The 12,239-nt window shown below is 65.7% G+C and overlaps 1 protein-coding gene across 4 annotated transcripts in view; it reads right to left on the bottom strand.

Annotated features, from left to right (window-relative positions):
• Positions 1 to 1,755: 1,755 nt before the first annotated feature.
• The window catches only part of AGAP3 (ArfGAP with GTPase domain, ankyrin repeat and PH domain 3), a 238,193-nt gene continuing 227,709 nt past the window's right edge, over positions 1,756 to 12,239 (bottom strand). For 2 of the 4 annotated variants that reach the window (XM_043541881.1, XM_037891512.2), the window contains 5 exons: positions 6,898 to 7,052; positions 6,227 to 6,317; positions 5,657 to 5,879; positions 4,167 to 4,422; positions 1,756 to 2,710 (listed from right to left, as the gene is read on the bottom strand). In XM_043541881.1, the coding sequence (XP_043397816.1) occupies positions 2,492 to 2,710; positions 4,167 to 4,422; positions 5,657 to 5,879; positions 6,227 to 6,317; positions 6,898 to 7,052 (944 nt within the window). In that variant the 3' untranslated portion in view covers positions 1,756 to 2,491. The remainder of the gene's footprint in view (positions 2,711 to 4,166; positions 4,423 to 5,656; positions 5,880 to 6,226; positions 6,318 to 6,897; positions 7,053 to 12,239) is intronic. The other 2 variants (XM_037891514.2, XM_037891515.2) reach the window with 2 other exon arrangements.

Here is a 12,239-nt window from a genome sequence, read left to right as displayed (position 1 = left end):
CCGAGCCTGGGGGCCCAGCACGTGGTGCAGGCTCGGGCCAGAGAACCCGTCTCCCCTCCCCAGGCTCAGCCAGAAGCCAGCCCCCTGGCAGGGCAGCAGGAGCTGGGCACGGAGCCGTGGGGCAGGCCAGGGAGTCTCCAGGGGAATGGACACAGCCAGGAGGTTCCCAGAGCGGGTCAGTCCCTCTCCTCTCCTGCTTGCAAGCGAGGGGCCGCGGCTGCCCAGGTGGGCGACTCCCTTTGCAATTGCAGGCAGAGGGAGCAGCAAGGCTCCGTCCCACAGTGGTGCAGCATGCACACAGCCCCCCGAGCCTGGCACCCGTGGGGGGCAGGGGAGGGGGTGCACCGGAACTGCCTCCCTGTATGGGGGAGGGGGGCAGGGGTACACAGGGACTGCCTCCCTGTATGGGGGAGGGGGGCAGGGGAGGGGGTGCACCGGAACTGCCTCCCTGTATGGGGGAGGGGGCAGGGGTACACAGGGACTGCCTCCCTGTATGGGGGAGGGGGGCAGGGGAGGGGGTGCACCGGAACTGCCTCCCTGTATGGAGGAGGGGGGCAGGGGTACACAGGGACTGCCTCCCTGTATGGGGGGCGCACCGGAACTGTCTCTGTACCAGGTGGGGGGGGGCAGTGGGGGCAGGCAGGAACTCTCTCTCTGTACAGGGTGAGGTGTGCAGGGGTGCACAGGGACTCTCTCTGTACCGCGTTGGGGGGGGCACACAGGAACGGTCTCTCTGCACCAGGGGTGGGGGGCACACAGAGACGATCTCTATGTACAGGGTTGAGGGCAGACAGGCACTGTCTCTCTGTACCAGGTGGGGGGGCAGACAGGCACTGTGTTTCTGCACCAGGTCAGGGGGAGGGGAGGGGCACACAGGGAATGTCTCTCTGTACCAGGTGGGGGGGCAGACAGGCACTGTGTTTCTGCACCAGGTCGGGGGGGGGGCACACAGGGACTGTCTCTCTGTGCCAGGTGGGGGGGGGCACACAGGACTGTCTCTCTGTGCCAGGTGGAGGGGGGCACACAGGGAATGTCTCTCTGTACCAGGTGGGGGGGGGCAAACAGGGAATGTCTCTCTGTACCAGGTGGGGGGGGGCACACAGGAAATGTCTCTCTGTGCCAGGTGGAGGGGTGCACACAGGAAATGTCTCTCTGTGCCAGGTGGAGGGGTGCACACAGGACTGTCTCTCTGGGCCAGGTGGAGGGGGGCACACAGGAAATGTCTCTCTGTGCCAGGTGGAGGGGGCAAACAGGGAATGTCTCTCTGTACCAGGTGGGGGGGGCACACAGGAAATGTCTCTCTGTGCCAGGTGGAGGGGGGCACACAGGACTGTCTCTCTGGGCCAGGTGGAGGGGGGCAGACAGGGACTGTCTCTCTGTGCCAGGTGGAGGGGGGCACACAGGAAATGTCTCTCTGTACCAGGTGGGGGGGGCACACAGGGAATGTCTCTCTATACCAGGTGGGGGGGGCACACAGGACTGTCTCTCTGTGCCAGGTGGAGGGGGGCACAGAGGACTGTCTCTCTGTGCCAGGTGGAGGGGGGCACACAGGAAATGTCTCTCTGTGCCAGGTGGAGGGGGCAAACAGGGAATGTCTCTCTGTACCAGGTGGGGGGGGCACACAGGAAATGTCTCTCTGTGCCAGGTGGAGGGGGGCACACAGGACTGTCTCTCTGGGCCAGGTGGAGGGGGGCAGACAGGGACTGTCTCTCTGTGCCAGGTGGAGGGGTGCACACAGGGAATGTCTCTCTATACCAGGTGGGGGGGGCACACAGGACTGTCTCTCTGTGCCAGATGGAGGGGGGCACACAGGAAATGTCTCTCTGTGCCAGATGGAGGGGGGCAAACAGGGACTGTCTCTCTGTACCAGGTGGGGGGGGGCACACAGGACTCTCTCTCTGTGCCAGGTGGAGGGGGGCACACAGGAAATGTCTCTCTGTGCCAGGTGGAGGGGGGCAAACAGGGACTGTCTCTCTGTACCAGGTGGGGGGGGGGCACACAGGAAATGTCTCTCTGTGCCAGGTGGAGGGGTGCACACAGGAAATGTCTCTCTGTGCCAGGTGGGGGGAGGGCACACAGGACTGTCTCTCTGTCCCAGGTGGAGGGGTGCACACAGGGAATGTCTCTCTGTACCAGGTGGGGGGGGGCACACAGGAGTGTCTCTCTGTGCCAGGTGGAGGGGGGCAGACAGGGACTGTCTCTCTGTAGCAGGTGGGGGGCAGGGAGGGTGCACAGGAACTGCCTCCCCATACAGGGTGGGGTGCAAGGCAGGGGAGCCCCTTCTCCTGCGAGGACACCTTTGCACGTGGAGCTAGTCAGCTGGTGTCGTCGGCCACAGGGTGCACCGTGCCAGCCCCAGTGCGGTTTTGCTCCTGTGAGATCCCCGGCAAGGCAGGGAGAGCGGGTCCCCTCATCAGCAGCAGCATCTGGTGGGGCCGGGAGCCCCGCACCGTCTTGGGGCTCCGAGTGGGAGGCCGGCCCAGCAGGGTGGCTAGAGGACGCTGGGGCTGGGGCCCAGCTCAGCCGGGGACGCCGAGCAGGAGTTGTTGGCGTTGCGGGGGGGCAGGCTGGGGGTCAGTGTGCTCACGGAGCTGTCGCTAGGGCATCCATGCTGCAGGAGGATGTCGATGCACTCCTGGCTGCCAGCTCGCCGGGCGTAGGCCAGGGGCGTCAGGCCACGGGCGTCCCGGCTCTTCACGTCCACCCCATACTGCACAGGGAGAGAACACACCAGGGGCAGCCAGGTCAGTGCCAGGCAGCACCGGGCGGCTGCCAGCGGGACAGCCACGCAATGCCAGTGGGGGCAGGCCAGGAAGGGGGGCCCCACCTGGGGTTTCCGGAAATGGTGGGAGTTGTGGGACTTGGAAAGGGGCTGGTGCAGGAGATCAACAATGGGAGAAGGCAGAAAGGGGGAGCTGGGGGGTCAGTGAGGGGCTGGGGGACAGGAGCCAGGAACTGGGGTCAGCGAGGGTGGGGGGCAGGAGCTGGGGGTCAGCGAGGGGTGGGGGACAGGAGCCGGGGGACCGGGGTCAGTGAGGGGCTGGGTGTGAGGAGCTGGGGGACCGTGGTCAGCGAGGGGCAGGGGGACAGGAGCCGGGGGACCGGGCTCAGTGAGGGTCGAGGGACAGGAGTCGGGAACCGGGCTCAGCGAGGGGCGGGGGTCAGGAGTCGGGAACGGGGCTCAGCGAGGGGCGGAGGTCAGGAGTCGGGAACGGGGCTCAGCGAGGGGCGGGGGTCAGGAGTCGGGAACCGGGCTCAGCGAGGGGCGGGGGTCAGGAGTTGGGAACTGGGCTCAGCGAGGGGCGGGGGTCAGGAGTCACAGGACTGGGGCTCAGCGAGGGGCGGGGGTCAGGAGCTGAGGAACTGGGCTCAGCGAGGGGCGGGGGTCAGGAGCTGAGGAACTGGGGATTAGTGATGGGTGGGAGGGTCAGGAGCTGGGAACCGGGCTCAGTGAGGGTCGGGGGACAGGAGTCGGGAACTGGGCTCAGCGAGGGGCGGAGGTCAGGAGTCGGGAACGGGGCTCAGCGAGGGGCGGAGGTCAGGAGTCGGGAACGGGGCTCAGCGAGGGGCGGGGGTCAGGAGCTGAGGAACTGGGCTCAGCGAGGGGCGGGGGTCAGGAGTCAGGGGACTGGGGCTCAGCGAGGGGCGGGGGTCAGGAGCTGAGGAACTGGGCTCAGCGAGGGGCGGGGGTCAGGAGCTGAGGAACTGGGGATTAGTGATGGGTGGGAGGGTCAGGAGCTGAGGAACTGGGCTCAGCGAGGGGCGGGGGTCAGGAGCTGAGGAACTGGGCTCAGCGAGGGGCGGGGGTCAGGAGCTGAGGAACTGGGGATTAGTGAGGGGTGGGAGGGTCAGGAGCTGGGAACCAGGCTCAGTGAGGGACGGGGGACAGGAGTCGGGAACCGGGCTCATCGAGGGGCAGGGGTCAGGAGTCAAAGGACTGGGGCTCAGCGCAGGGCGGGGGTCAGGAGCTGAGGAACTGGGGCTTAGTGATGGGTGGGAGGGTCAGGAGTCGGGAACGGGGCTCAGCGAGGGGCGGGGGTCGGGAACGGGGCTCAGCGAGGGGCATGGGGACAGGAGTCGGGGGACAGGAGTCAGGGGACCGGGGCTCAGCGAGGGGCGGGGGTCAGGAGCCGGGGGACCGGGGTCAGCGAAGGGTTTCTCCTCACCCATATGAGCAGCTGCGTGAAGACCACGTTGGCCATGGCGCTGGAGAGGTGCAGCGCCGTGCGCCCATCCCCGTCCCCGTAGGTCTCGTTCACCTCCTCCTTGGTGCCATGGGCCAGCAGCGTCACCACCAGGCGCACGTCGTCCTCCACCACGGCCCGCAGCAGCTGCTGCCCCAGGGGCACGTCCGAGTGCGGCAGGGTAGCCAGGAACAGCTTCTGCTCATACTTGGCCCGGATCCAGCGCTCCTTCTCCTCCCTGCAGGGAGGGACCCCACCCCGGGGGCACCAGTGTCACGGGGCACCACGTGGCAGGGGCGGCTTGTGCCCCACACCACCCTGGCACTCGTGCCCCGAATGCACCTCCAGCACTCGTGCCGCATGCAAGTGCACCCCTCCTGGCATTCAAGCCCCGGACCCATCCCATGGCACCGGTGCCCCTTACTGCGCAGCACCCCTCGTGCCCCACGTGCAGACCTCTGTCCCTCATGCCCTTCACCCCCCGCGCTTGTGCACCACGTGCAACCCCCTGCTCTTCACATACACTCCCCAGAACTCGTGCCCCACGTGAACCTTCCTGGCTCTCGTGCCCCCCCACCCTGGCACTCATGCCCTGTGCACCCTCCTCCTAGCTCTCGTGCCCCGTGTCCCCCCCACCCTGGCACTCATGCCCTGTGCACCCTCCTCCTAGCTCTCGTGCCCCGTGTCCCCCCCACCCTGGCACTCATGCCCTGTGCACCCTCCTCCTAGCTCTCGTGCCCCACGCGCCCCCAGCTCTCGTGCCCCGTGTCCCCCCCGCTCGGCACTCATGCCCTGTCTCTGTACATGCACCCTGCGGTTCTCAGGCCCCGCCTGCCGCGCAGTCCCCCGGAGCGTCTCCACGGCGCGCTGGGCCTCGGCCAGCGGCAGGGAAAGGTTAGCTACGGCGCGCAGCTGCCCAGTGCCACAGGGGGCGGCGTTATCGCGCCTGCCGTCGCGCCTGGTGCAGACAAAGGCTGAGCCGCCGGCTGGGCCGCCGGGGGCTGCCGGGCCGGCCGATCGATGCGCGCCGCGCGCCCCACTATCTGCTCCCATTCTATCCATCTGCATCTGGCAGGCGGCAATCAATACCCCGCGCGGAGCATGCTCACTGCCGCTGCCCCCTGACCCGCGCCAGCCGCTGATAAGGCGCAGAATGGGCTCTTGTCTGGGTGGCGGGATGAGTGACAGGAGAGACGCTCCGATAGGGACAGACAAGGCCTGAAAGGGACGCACCCCTGAGACCCACAGGCAGGCGCCGGCAAGCTGTCGCCATTAACCCCTTCCGCTCCGCAGCCAGCCGGCACGGGGGCAGCCACAGCACCTGCCAGCCGGACTCACCTGCCCCCAAGGGGGACACCCACCCCCTGGGGCCAACAGGGCTTCCCAGCTGCAGACCCCCGGGGCTGCCTCCCACAGCCCCCCTCTGCTCACGGCCCACCCCTGACCCGGGGCTCCCCACTGCAGCCCCTCACCTGGTGTTCTCGGGGCCCGGCTTCTGGTAGCCCTCCACTGCCCCTTCCCATACCGCGTTGGCCAGCGCGTTGCCAATGGCTGTCATGACCATGATGAGCTCGCCAGGCCAGTCGTCCAGGTCCAGGGAGCGCACCCGGGACAGGTGGGTGCCCAGGTTACGGTGGATCCCGGAGCACTCGATGCACATGAGGGAGCCCAGGTTCAGACTCGCCCAGTCAGGGTCTGGAGGATGGAAGAAGAGCACGGGGAAGGGCGGCGGATTAGCGCATACCCCAGGGACCCACAAGCCCATCCTCCACCCACGGGGCACCAGCCCTACCACGACCCACATGTCCCCTCCCAAAGCTGCAGAGTCACCAGCCCCACAGGGATCCAGGGACCTACATTTTTCGCCTCCCTTGGGCAGTAATATCCCATGGGAAAGTGAGGCCACTGGGGCAGAGCGGGAGGGCCCTGTGGGGCTCAGACCCCCTTTCCCTTGGGTGGAGCGCATGGGTCCTGTGGAGCACAGACCCGCCCCCTTCCATGGGCAGGGCGGGAGGGCCCCATCCTCAGGCAGCGTCACTCACTGGGCGCGTCGCAGTCCACGCAGAAGCTGTTCCCACGTGCAGTGCGGACCGTCTGCAGGGCCAGTGCATCGCTCTGGCTGCCCAGCCGAGCCTGGAACAGGAAAGAAAATCCCCCCGACTCATTAGAGGTTGGCTGTCCCCCTGGGCCTGTCTCCTCTCATCACTGTCCTCATGACCAGCCCACCGAGCAGCTGCCAGGGCCACGCTCTGATGGGCACCAGATGGGCAGACAGCACTGGGGTCTGGGAAGCTGTCTCCAGCCAAGGCAGGGCATGGGGGGCAGGAGAGTGCCCGGGTGAGTGATGCCAGCTCTGGCAGGGTTGGGGAAGAGGGGCAGACACCAGCCTGGATGGTGTGGAGGGTACACAGGAAGTGGCCTAGGCAGGACCACCATGGGGCACGCGCTTACCGGGGTGGGGATGCAATGGGGCTAGCATTGACCCAGGTGGGGCAGGAGCCAACCCAGGCAGGGTGAGGTTGGGGTGCACGGGGGCAGGCACCAGTGTGTAAGGGGGCCTGGCCTGTGTAGGGCGAGTGGAGCAGGAGCTGACAGGGCCGGGGGGGGAGGGCTAGGAGAGGAGGGACCGTGGTGGGGCAGTTGTCTGCCCAAGCAGGGCAGGGTGGGGCACAGTGGGACAACTGCCAGCCTGGGCAGGGAGGGGGTCCCTCACCTTGTTCTTGCTGCTCTCGCAGCCCTGGAGGCTGGCCAAGATCTGGCTCTCGATGGCCTGGACCCACAGCTCCCGCTCCTCTGACGTTGAGGCCTCAAAAAGCCAGGTCTGGCCCGTCAGCGACACGATGATGAACTCGAACGACTCATCTTGTTCTGGAACAGAAGGGAGGGGTCACTGCGCTGGCACGGGGGGGTGATGAGGTGTCACGGAGCCCCTGGGCGATGCTCTGGAACTGCTCCCCATGAAGCCAGTCAGGACTCTGGGGCAGTTTCCTTTCTGTGAGCAGACTATCTGCAGGACACACAGCTCACACGGCTTCCACCTTCCTGGGTCTGACCTCGGAGCATTCAGCATCCTCTGCCCCTCCGTGCGCTTCCCCCAGCGAGTCCGCTCAGGTGGGGCTCCTGGGGAAGCCAGAGGGTCCTGCCCCCCAACTCCGCCGTCAGACGGGACTCTCAGCCAGCCAGTAAAACAGAAGGTTTATTAGACGACAGGGACATGGTCTAACACAGAGCTTGCAGGTGCAGAGAACAGGACCCCTCCGCTGGGCCCATTTTGGGGGCAGTGAGCCAGACAACCACGTCTGCATTTCACTCCATGTCCCAGCCAGTCCCAAACTGAAACTCTCTCCAGCCCCTCCTCCTCTGGGCTTTGTCCCTTTCCCGGGCCGGGAGGGCACCTGATTCCTTTGTTCTCCAACCCTTTAGCTCTCACCTTGCAGGGGGGAAGGGCCCAGGCCATCAGTAGCCAGGAAACAGGGTGTCGGCCATTCTCTGTGTCCAGACCCCTGCACGCACCTGCCCTCTAGGGCTCTGCAATGGTCATACACCCTTATCCCACCCCCTAGATACTTAAGAACTGCCTAGGGGAAACTGAGGCACCCCCACACGATTCAGAGGAAACATTAAGAACAGTCCCACTTCATCACATGGGGTCACTGCGCCGGCACAGGGGGGTGATGGGGTCACTGCGCCGGCACAGCAGATGGGGGCTGCCATGTCCACAGGTGGCCGAGGCTGTCCCTGTGTATGGCCCAGCCCCCACCAAGGCCACAGCCCAAGCTCACTTTGAGCCAGCCCCCACCAGCCCTCGGGCAGGTGCTGCCTCCCCCAGCCTGGCCAGAACACAGCCCCCACCACTCCAAGCCATTCCCCTTCGTCCGCCCCCTCCAGTGCGGCTGGGTCACGCCCACGCCCATCACTGCGTCACTAATATTTGTCGAAGCTCTTCCCAGCCCCGTCTCTGTGGCTGGACCAGGCCGTGGAAGGCCCACAGGGCGGGGCCATGGCTGGAGGGGCTCAGAGACCCAGGACGGCGCCTGTGGGGACCCCCCGAGCCCAGCCCATGCTCTGAGCTGGGTGCCGTAGCCTCACCCCCGCAAGAATGCCCAGGAGCCCATGCTCAGGAGCCTTTGGGGAGGGGGGCTGGGGGCGGGGCCAGCGGGGGCCACCCTGGCCCTGGGAGGGCTTGCGGCTGGGCTGGGCCTGTGGGAGACGTGGCTAGGGGTGGGTGGGAGGTAGCGCCCATGTTCTCTGAGGAGATCGGCATCCAGATCTGCCCATCCCTGCGACTCAGCCGGGGGCCCCAGTGCTGACCCAAGGGGGCTGCCGGGGGGCGGGGGAGAGAGGGAGCGGTAAGGGGCTCCCCAGAGCGTGCCACGGGCAAGGGGGGCAACTCTGCCAGAAGCTGGGAATGGGCGACGGGATGGATCACTGGATGATTCCCTGTTCTGTTCATTCCCTCTGGGACACCTGGCCCTGGCTGCTGTCGGAAGACGGGACACTGGGCTAGATGGGCCTTTGGTCTGACCCCGTCTGGCCGTTCTTATGTACTCAGGGACTCCTTGGTGGGTGGAGGGGTGGATGCGGGAGAAAGGGGGCTCTGCTCAAGGTCTCCTTGGTGGGTGTGTGGAGGGGTGGGGAAGGGGGGCCCTGCTGAGGGACTCCTTGGTGTGGAGGGGTGGGGGTTTCTTCTCAGGGCCCCCAGGCACAGGGGCTCCCGGGGGTGGGGATGCTCACACCCTGAACTCACACGGGGTCCACGTCCCATCTCTGCACCCAGACGCCAGCGTTTACCGTTTATCGCCCAACCTGAGCAGTTAGTGCAGCCAGGGACTGAACTATGCAGGGCCGGCATGGAATGACTAATAAACGGTATGTCACAGCACACGCTTCAGCTCATAGCAAAATGATTTGTAATTACCTAATTAGCGTTATGCAAATAACACCCTCATCTCCATAATGTGCCTTCCCAGTTCTCTATTAAAAGCAGGGAGCCAACTGCGCAGCTCCAGAGCCAGCAGGGTGGTTGAGGGGCTGGGCCTGGAGTGCGCCAGGGTTCTGCTAGCCCCGGGTCTGGAAGCGATGGGGGCCCGTGGCCTTCGCTCTGCTCTCTGCCCTCGGCCCTGTGAGCGGCAGGCCAGAGCAGGCTCTCCCAAAGGGGCAAACGGGACGGACACCCCGAGACACTTCAGCTGTGCAGGATACTCCCTAGCGAAAGAGGGGGGCCGACTGCCACTCCCACTCAACTTCTGCATTGCTGGGTGACTGGTAGCTCGGTCCCGGGTGAGGCTCACAACCCCTCCTCACAGCCCCGGGAGAGGAGGGGTCCGGCCAGGGCGCCAGCAGCAACGGCAGGTCCCCACCACAGCAGTTCTACACACATCCAAGGCAGAGACCCGCAAAGCAGCAACCAGCTTCAGCCTGCCAACGTCTGCCAAGTAGCCCTCAGCCACGGCTCGGGGGAGCACAGCTCTCTCCATCCACGGGGCTCCCACTTAGCTCAGAAACTGCCTATGGGACCAATCAGCACCAGTTCAGCATTGCGGAGCCACCGCAGTGAGAGGGAGGGTAAACAGCACCCAGGGCTCTGCGCCTCTCCAGGGGCAGGACAACAGGACTGGGCTGGTCTCGGCAAGGGCGGGAAGGCTGCTTCTGGGTACTGACGGGCCACCATCCCAGCTGCTCCTGCCCTGGGGCCCACTGGGTGGAGGAGCTTGTCCATCTGGTAAGCTGCACCATTGCAAAAGCCGCAGCAGAGATGAGGCCTGACCAGCGTGCCAGCCTGGGGCTGGCTCCATACCGATTTCTTCAGTCAGTCAGGATGTGACTTTCTACTGGTAGAGTTAGACCTGGCCAAGGCCAAGTGTGGCTCCAGTGAAACTGGGATAGAGGGGCCTCAGACCTGGACAGCTTACCCCCGTCCCGCACATGGCAGAGCCCTTCGCGCTGGGGTAGCTACACCCACACAGGGGTGTCACAGCCGGACAGCTTACCCCTGTCCCTCACACGGCTGAGTCTCCCTGCTCGGAGCCCTTCAAACTGGGGTAGCTACACCTACACAGGGGTGAAACACCCGGACAGCTTACCCTGTCCCTCACATGGCCCAGCTCCCCCTACTCCGAGCCCTTCGTGCTGGGGTAGTTACACCCACACAGGGGTGTCACACCCGGACAGCTTACCCCTGTCCCTCACACGGCCCAGCTCCCCCTGCTCCGAGCCCTTCGCACTGGGGTAGCTACACCCGCACAGGGGTGTCACAGCCAGACAGTTTACTCCTGTCCCTCACACGGCCCAGCTCCCCCTGCTCTGAGCCCTTTGCGCTGGGGTAGCTACACCAGGGGTGTAAATCAGAGTGCTAGCACTCATGTGTGTAGGCAAGGCCTAGGTGCCGCCTGCCTGACCGCCCTAGCCCAGGGCTTCCTGTTCGGGGCTCCTTGTGGGGAACCCTCTCCCGCCTCGCATGCTGTTCCCCCAGAGGGGCTATTGCTACACCTCGGAGCATGGCCATGAGCCTTTCCCTCCGGATCCGGGTTCCTGCCTGACCCCTCCCAGCAGCCTGGCAGGGCAGGCATGAGACTCGAATCCAGGAGGAGAATGTAGGTGTTGGGCTCCAGGCCAGCGCTCAGGCTCCTGGGGCTGGGAACACCCCCACTCCGCTCAGCTGGGAGAACAGTTACTGCCCTGCTTGGTGCCAGCTCACTGCCAGGGCCCCCTGCTCCAGGTCTGCTCCCTCCCAGGGGAAGGCCCATGTGCTGACCCCATGGGGACGGTGCTCCTCTCGAAGCCGCGCTCCCTGCCCCCAGGTGGGAGACATCCTTGCTGGGGAGGCTCCTGGGACAGGAAGCGGCTCCCAGCAGCCACGAGGGATGAGCTTCGGGAGGGGATCATAGCACAGCGGGCACAGCTGAGGGGCCTGCCCAGATCAGCGTGGGGCACACAGCTCCCACAATCAAGGAGCAGAGGAAAGAACAGGGCCAGCCCGGCGCAGCAAGACCCTGCCTCCCCAGCCAGGCGGAGGTGGAGAAGGTCCCCTGAGCCCAGACAGCACCCTCCGCTGCTGGGGCAGGGAGTGCTGGGAGAATCCTTCGGCAGCTGGGCCTCCTGTGGGCGGTGACTGAGGGACACGGACCAAGGCCTGGCACCCTAGGGCACACTGGCATGGCCACACCCCTGGGCCCAGGCGACCTTGCCCCCAGCACAGGGTCCTGACATGGGAGCTGCCAGGATGTAGGAGCCTGGCCCACACCCGATGGCCCTTCGGCTACTTCGTCAGGAGCTAGACAGCAGGTCCCTCCTTTGAGCCAGGGGCTGATCCTGGGAGGAGAAAACTGGGGGAGGAAGAGCACTGGCAAGAGCCAGAGTACGGGTGAGGTGCCTATGTCTCCCCGGCTCCGCCACCGCTTCACCATCCTACTGACAGCGTCCTGCAATCTGTTCTCCCCACCCTGGGCTCCACGCTGCCAGTGCCCTGAAGCCTGACCCACAGCCCCCCTGCTATCCCCAATCTGGGCTGCACGCTGCCATTGCCCCCAAGATTGACCCACAGCCCTGCTGCTATCCCCGCCCTGGGCTGCATGCTGCCAGTGCCCCCAATCCTGACCCACAGCCCCCCTGTTCTTCCCACCCTGGGCTCCGCACTGCTAGTGACTCAATACCTGACCCACTGCCCCCCTGTTCTCCCCGCCCTGGGCTCTGCGCTGCCGGTGCCCCCAATCCTGACCCACAGCCCCCCTGTTCTCCCCGCCCTGGGCTCCCACCCCAGCTCTGCTGGTGCCCCTCAATCCTGACCCACCATATCTCATCTGGATCAGGAGTCAGGCAGCGAGCCCTAGGGGAAGGGGCTCTCCTAGCTGGATGGGGGTGGGGCGGGGGGACTCCCCAGCTGGCTGGGGCAGAGGCTATCCCAGGGACTAGCCCCGCACACAGGCTGGGACAGCCTGAGAGCAGGACTAGTGGGAGTGTATTACGCCAGCTCCATTAGAATTAGTGGGCAGTGGAAATGAACAAGGCAATTCTCTGCCTCTTGATGAGGTTTTGATGAGGTTTTGAAGACTGAGC

This window comes from Chelonia mydas, chromosome 2, assembly GCF_015237465.2.
Source record: "Chelonia mydas isolate rCheMyd1 chromosome 2, rCheMyd1.pri.v2, whole genome shotgun sequence".
Taxonomy (NCBI): domain Eukaryota; kingdom Metazoa; phylum Chordata; order Testudines; family Cheloniidae; genus Chelonia; species Chelonia mydas.
Note: the sequence above shows the minus strand (reverse complement) of the source record. Positions and strands in the feature narration are given on the sequence as shown.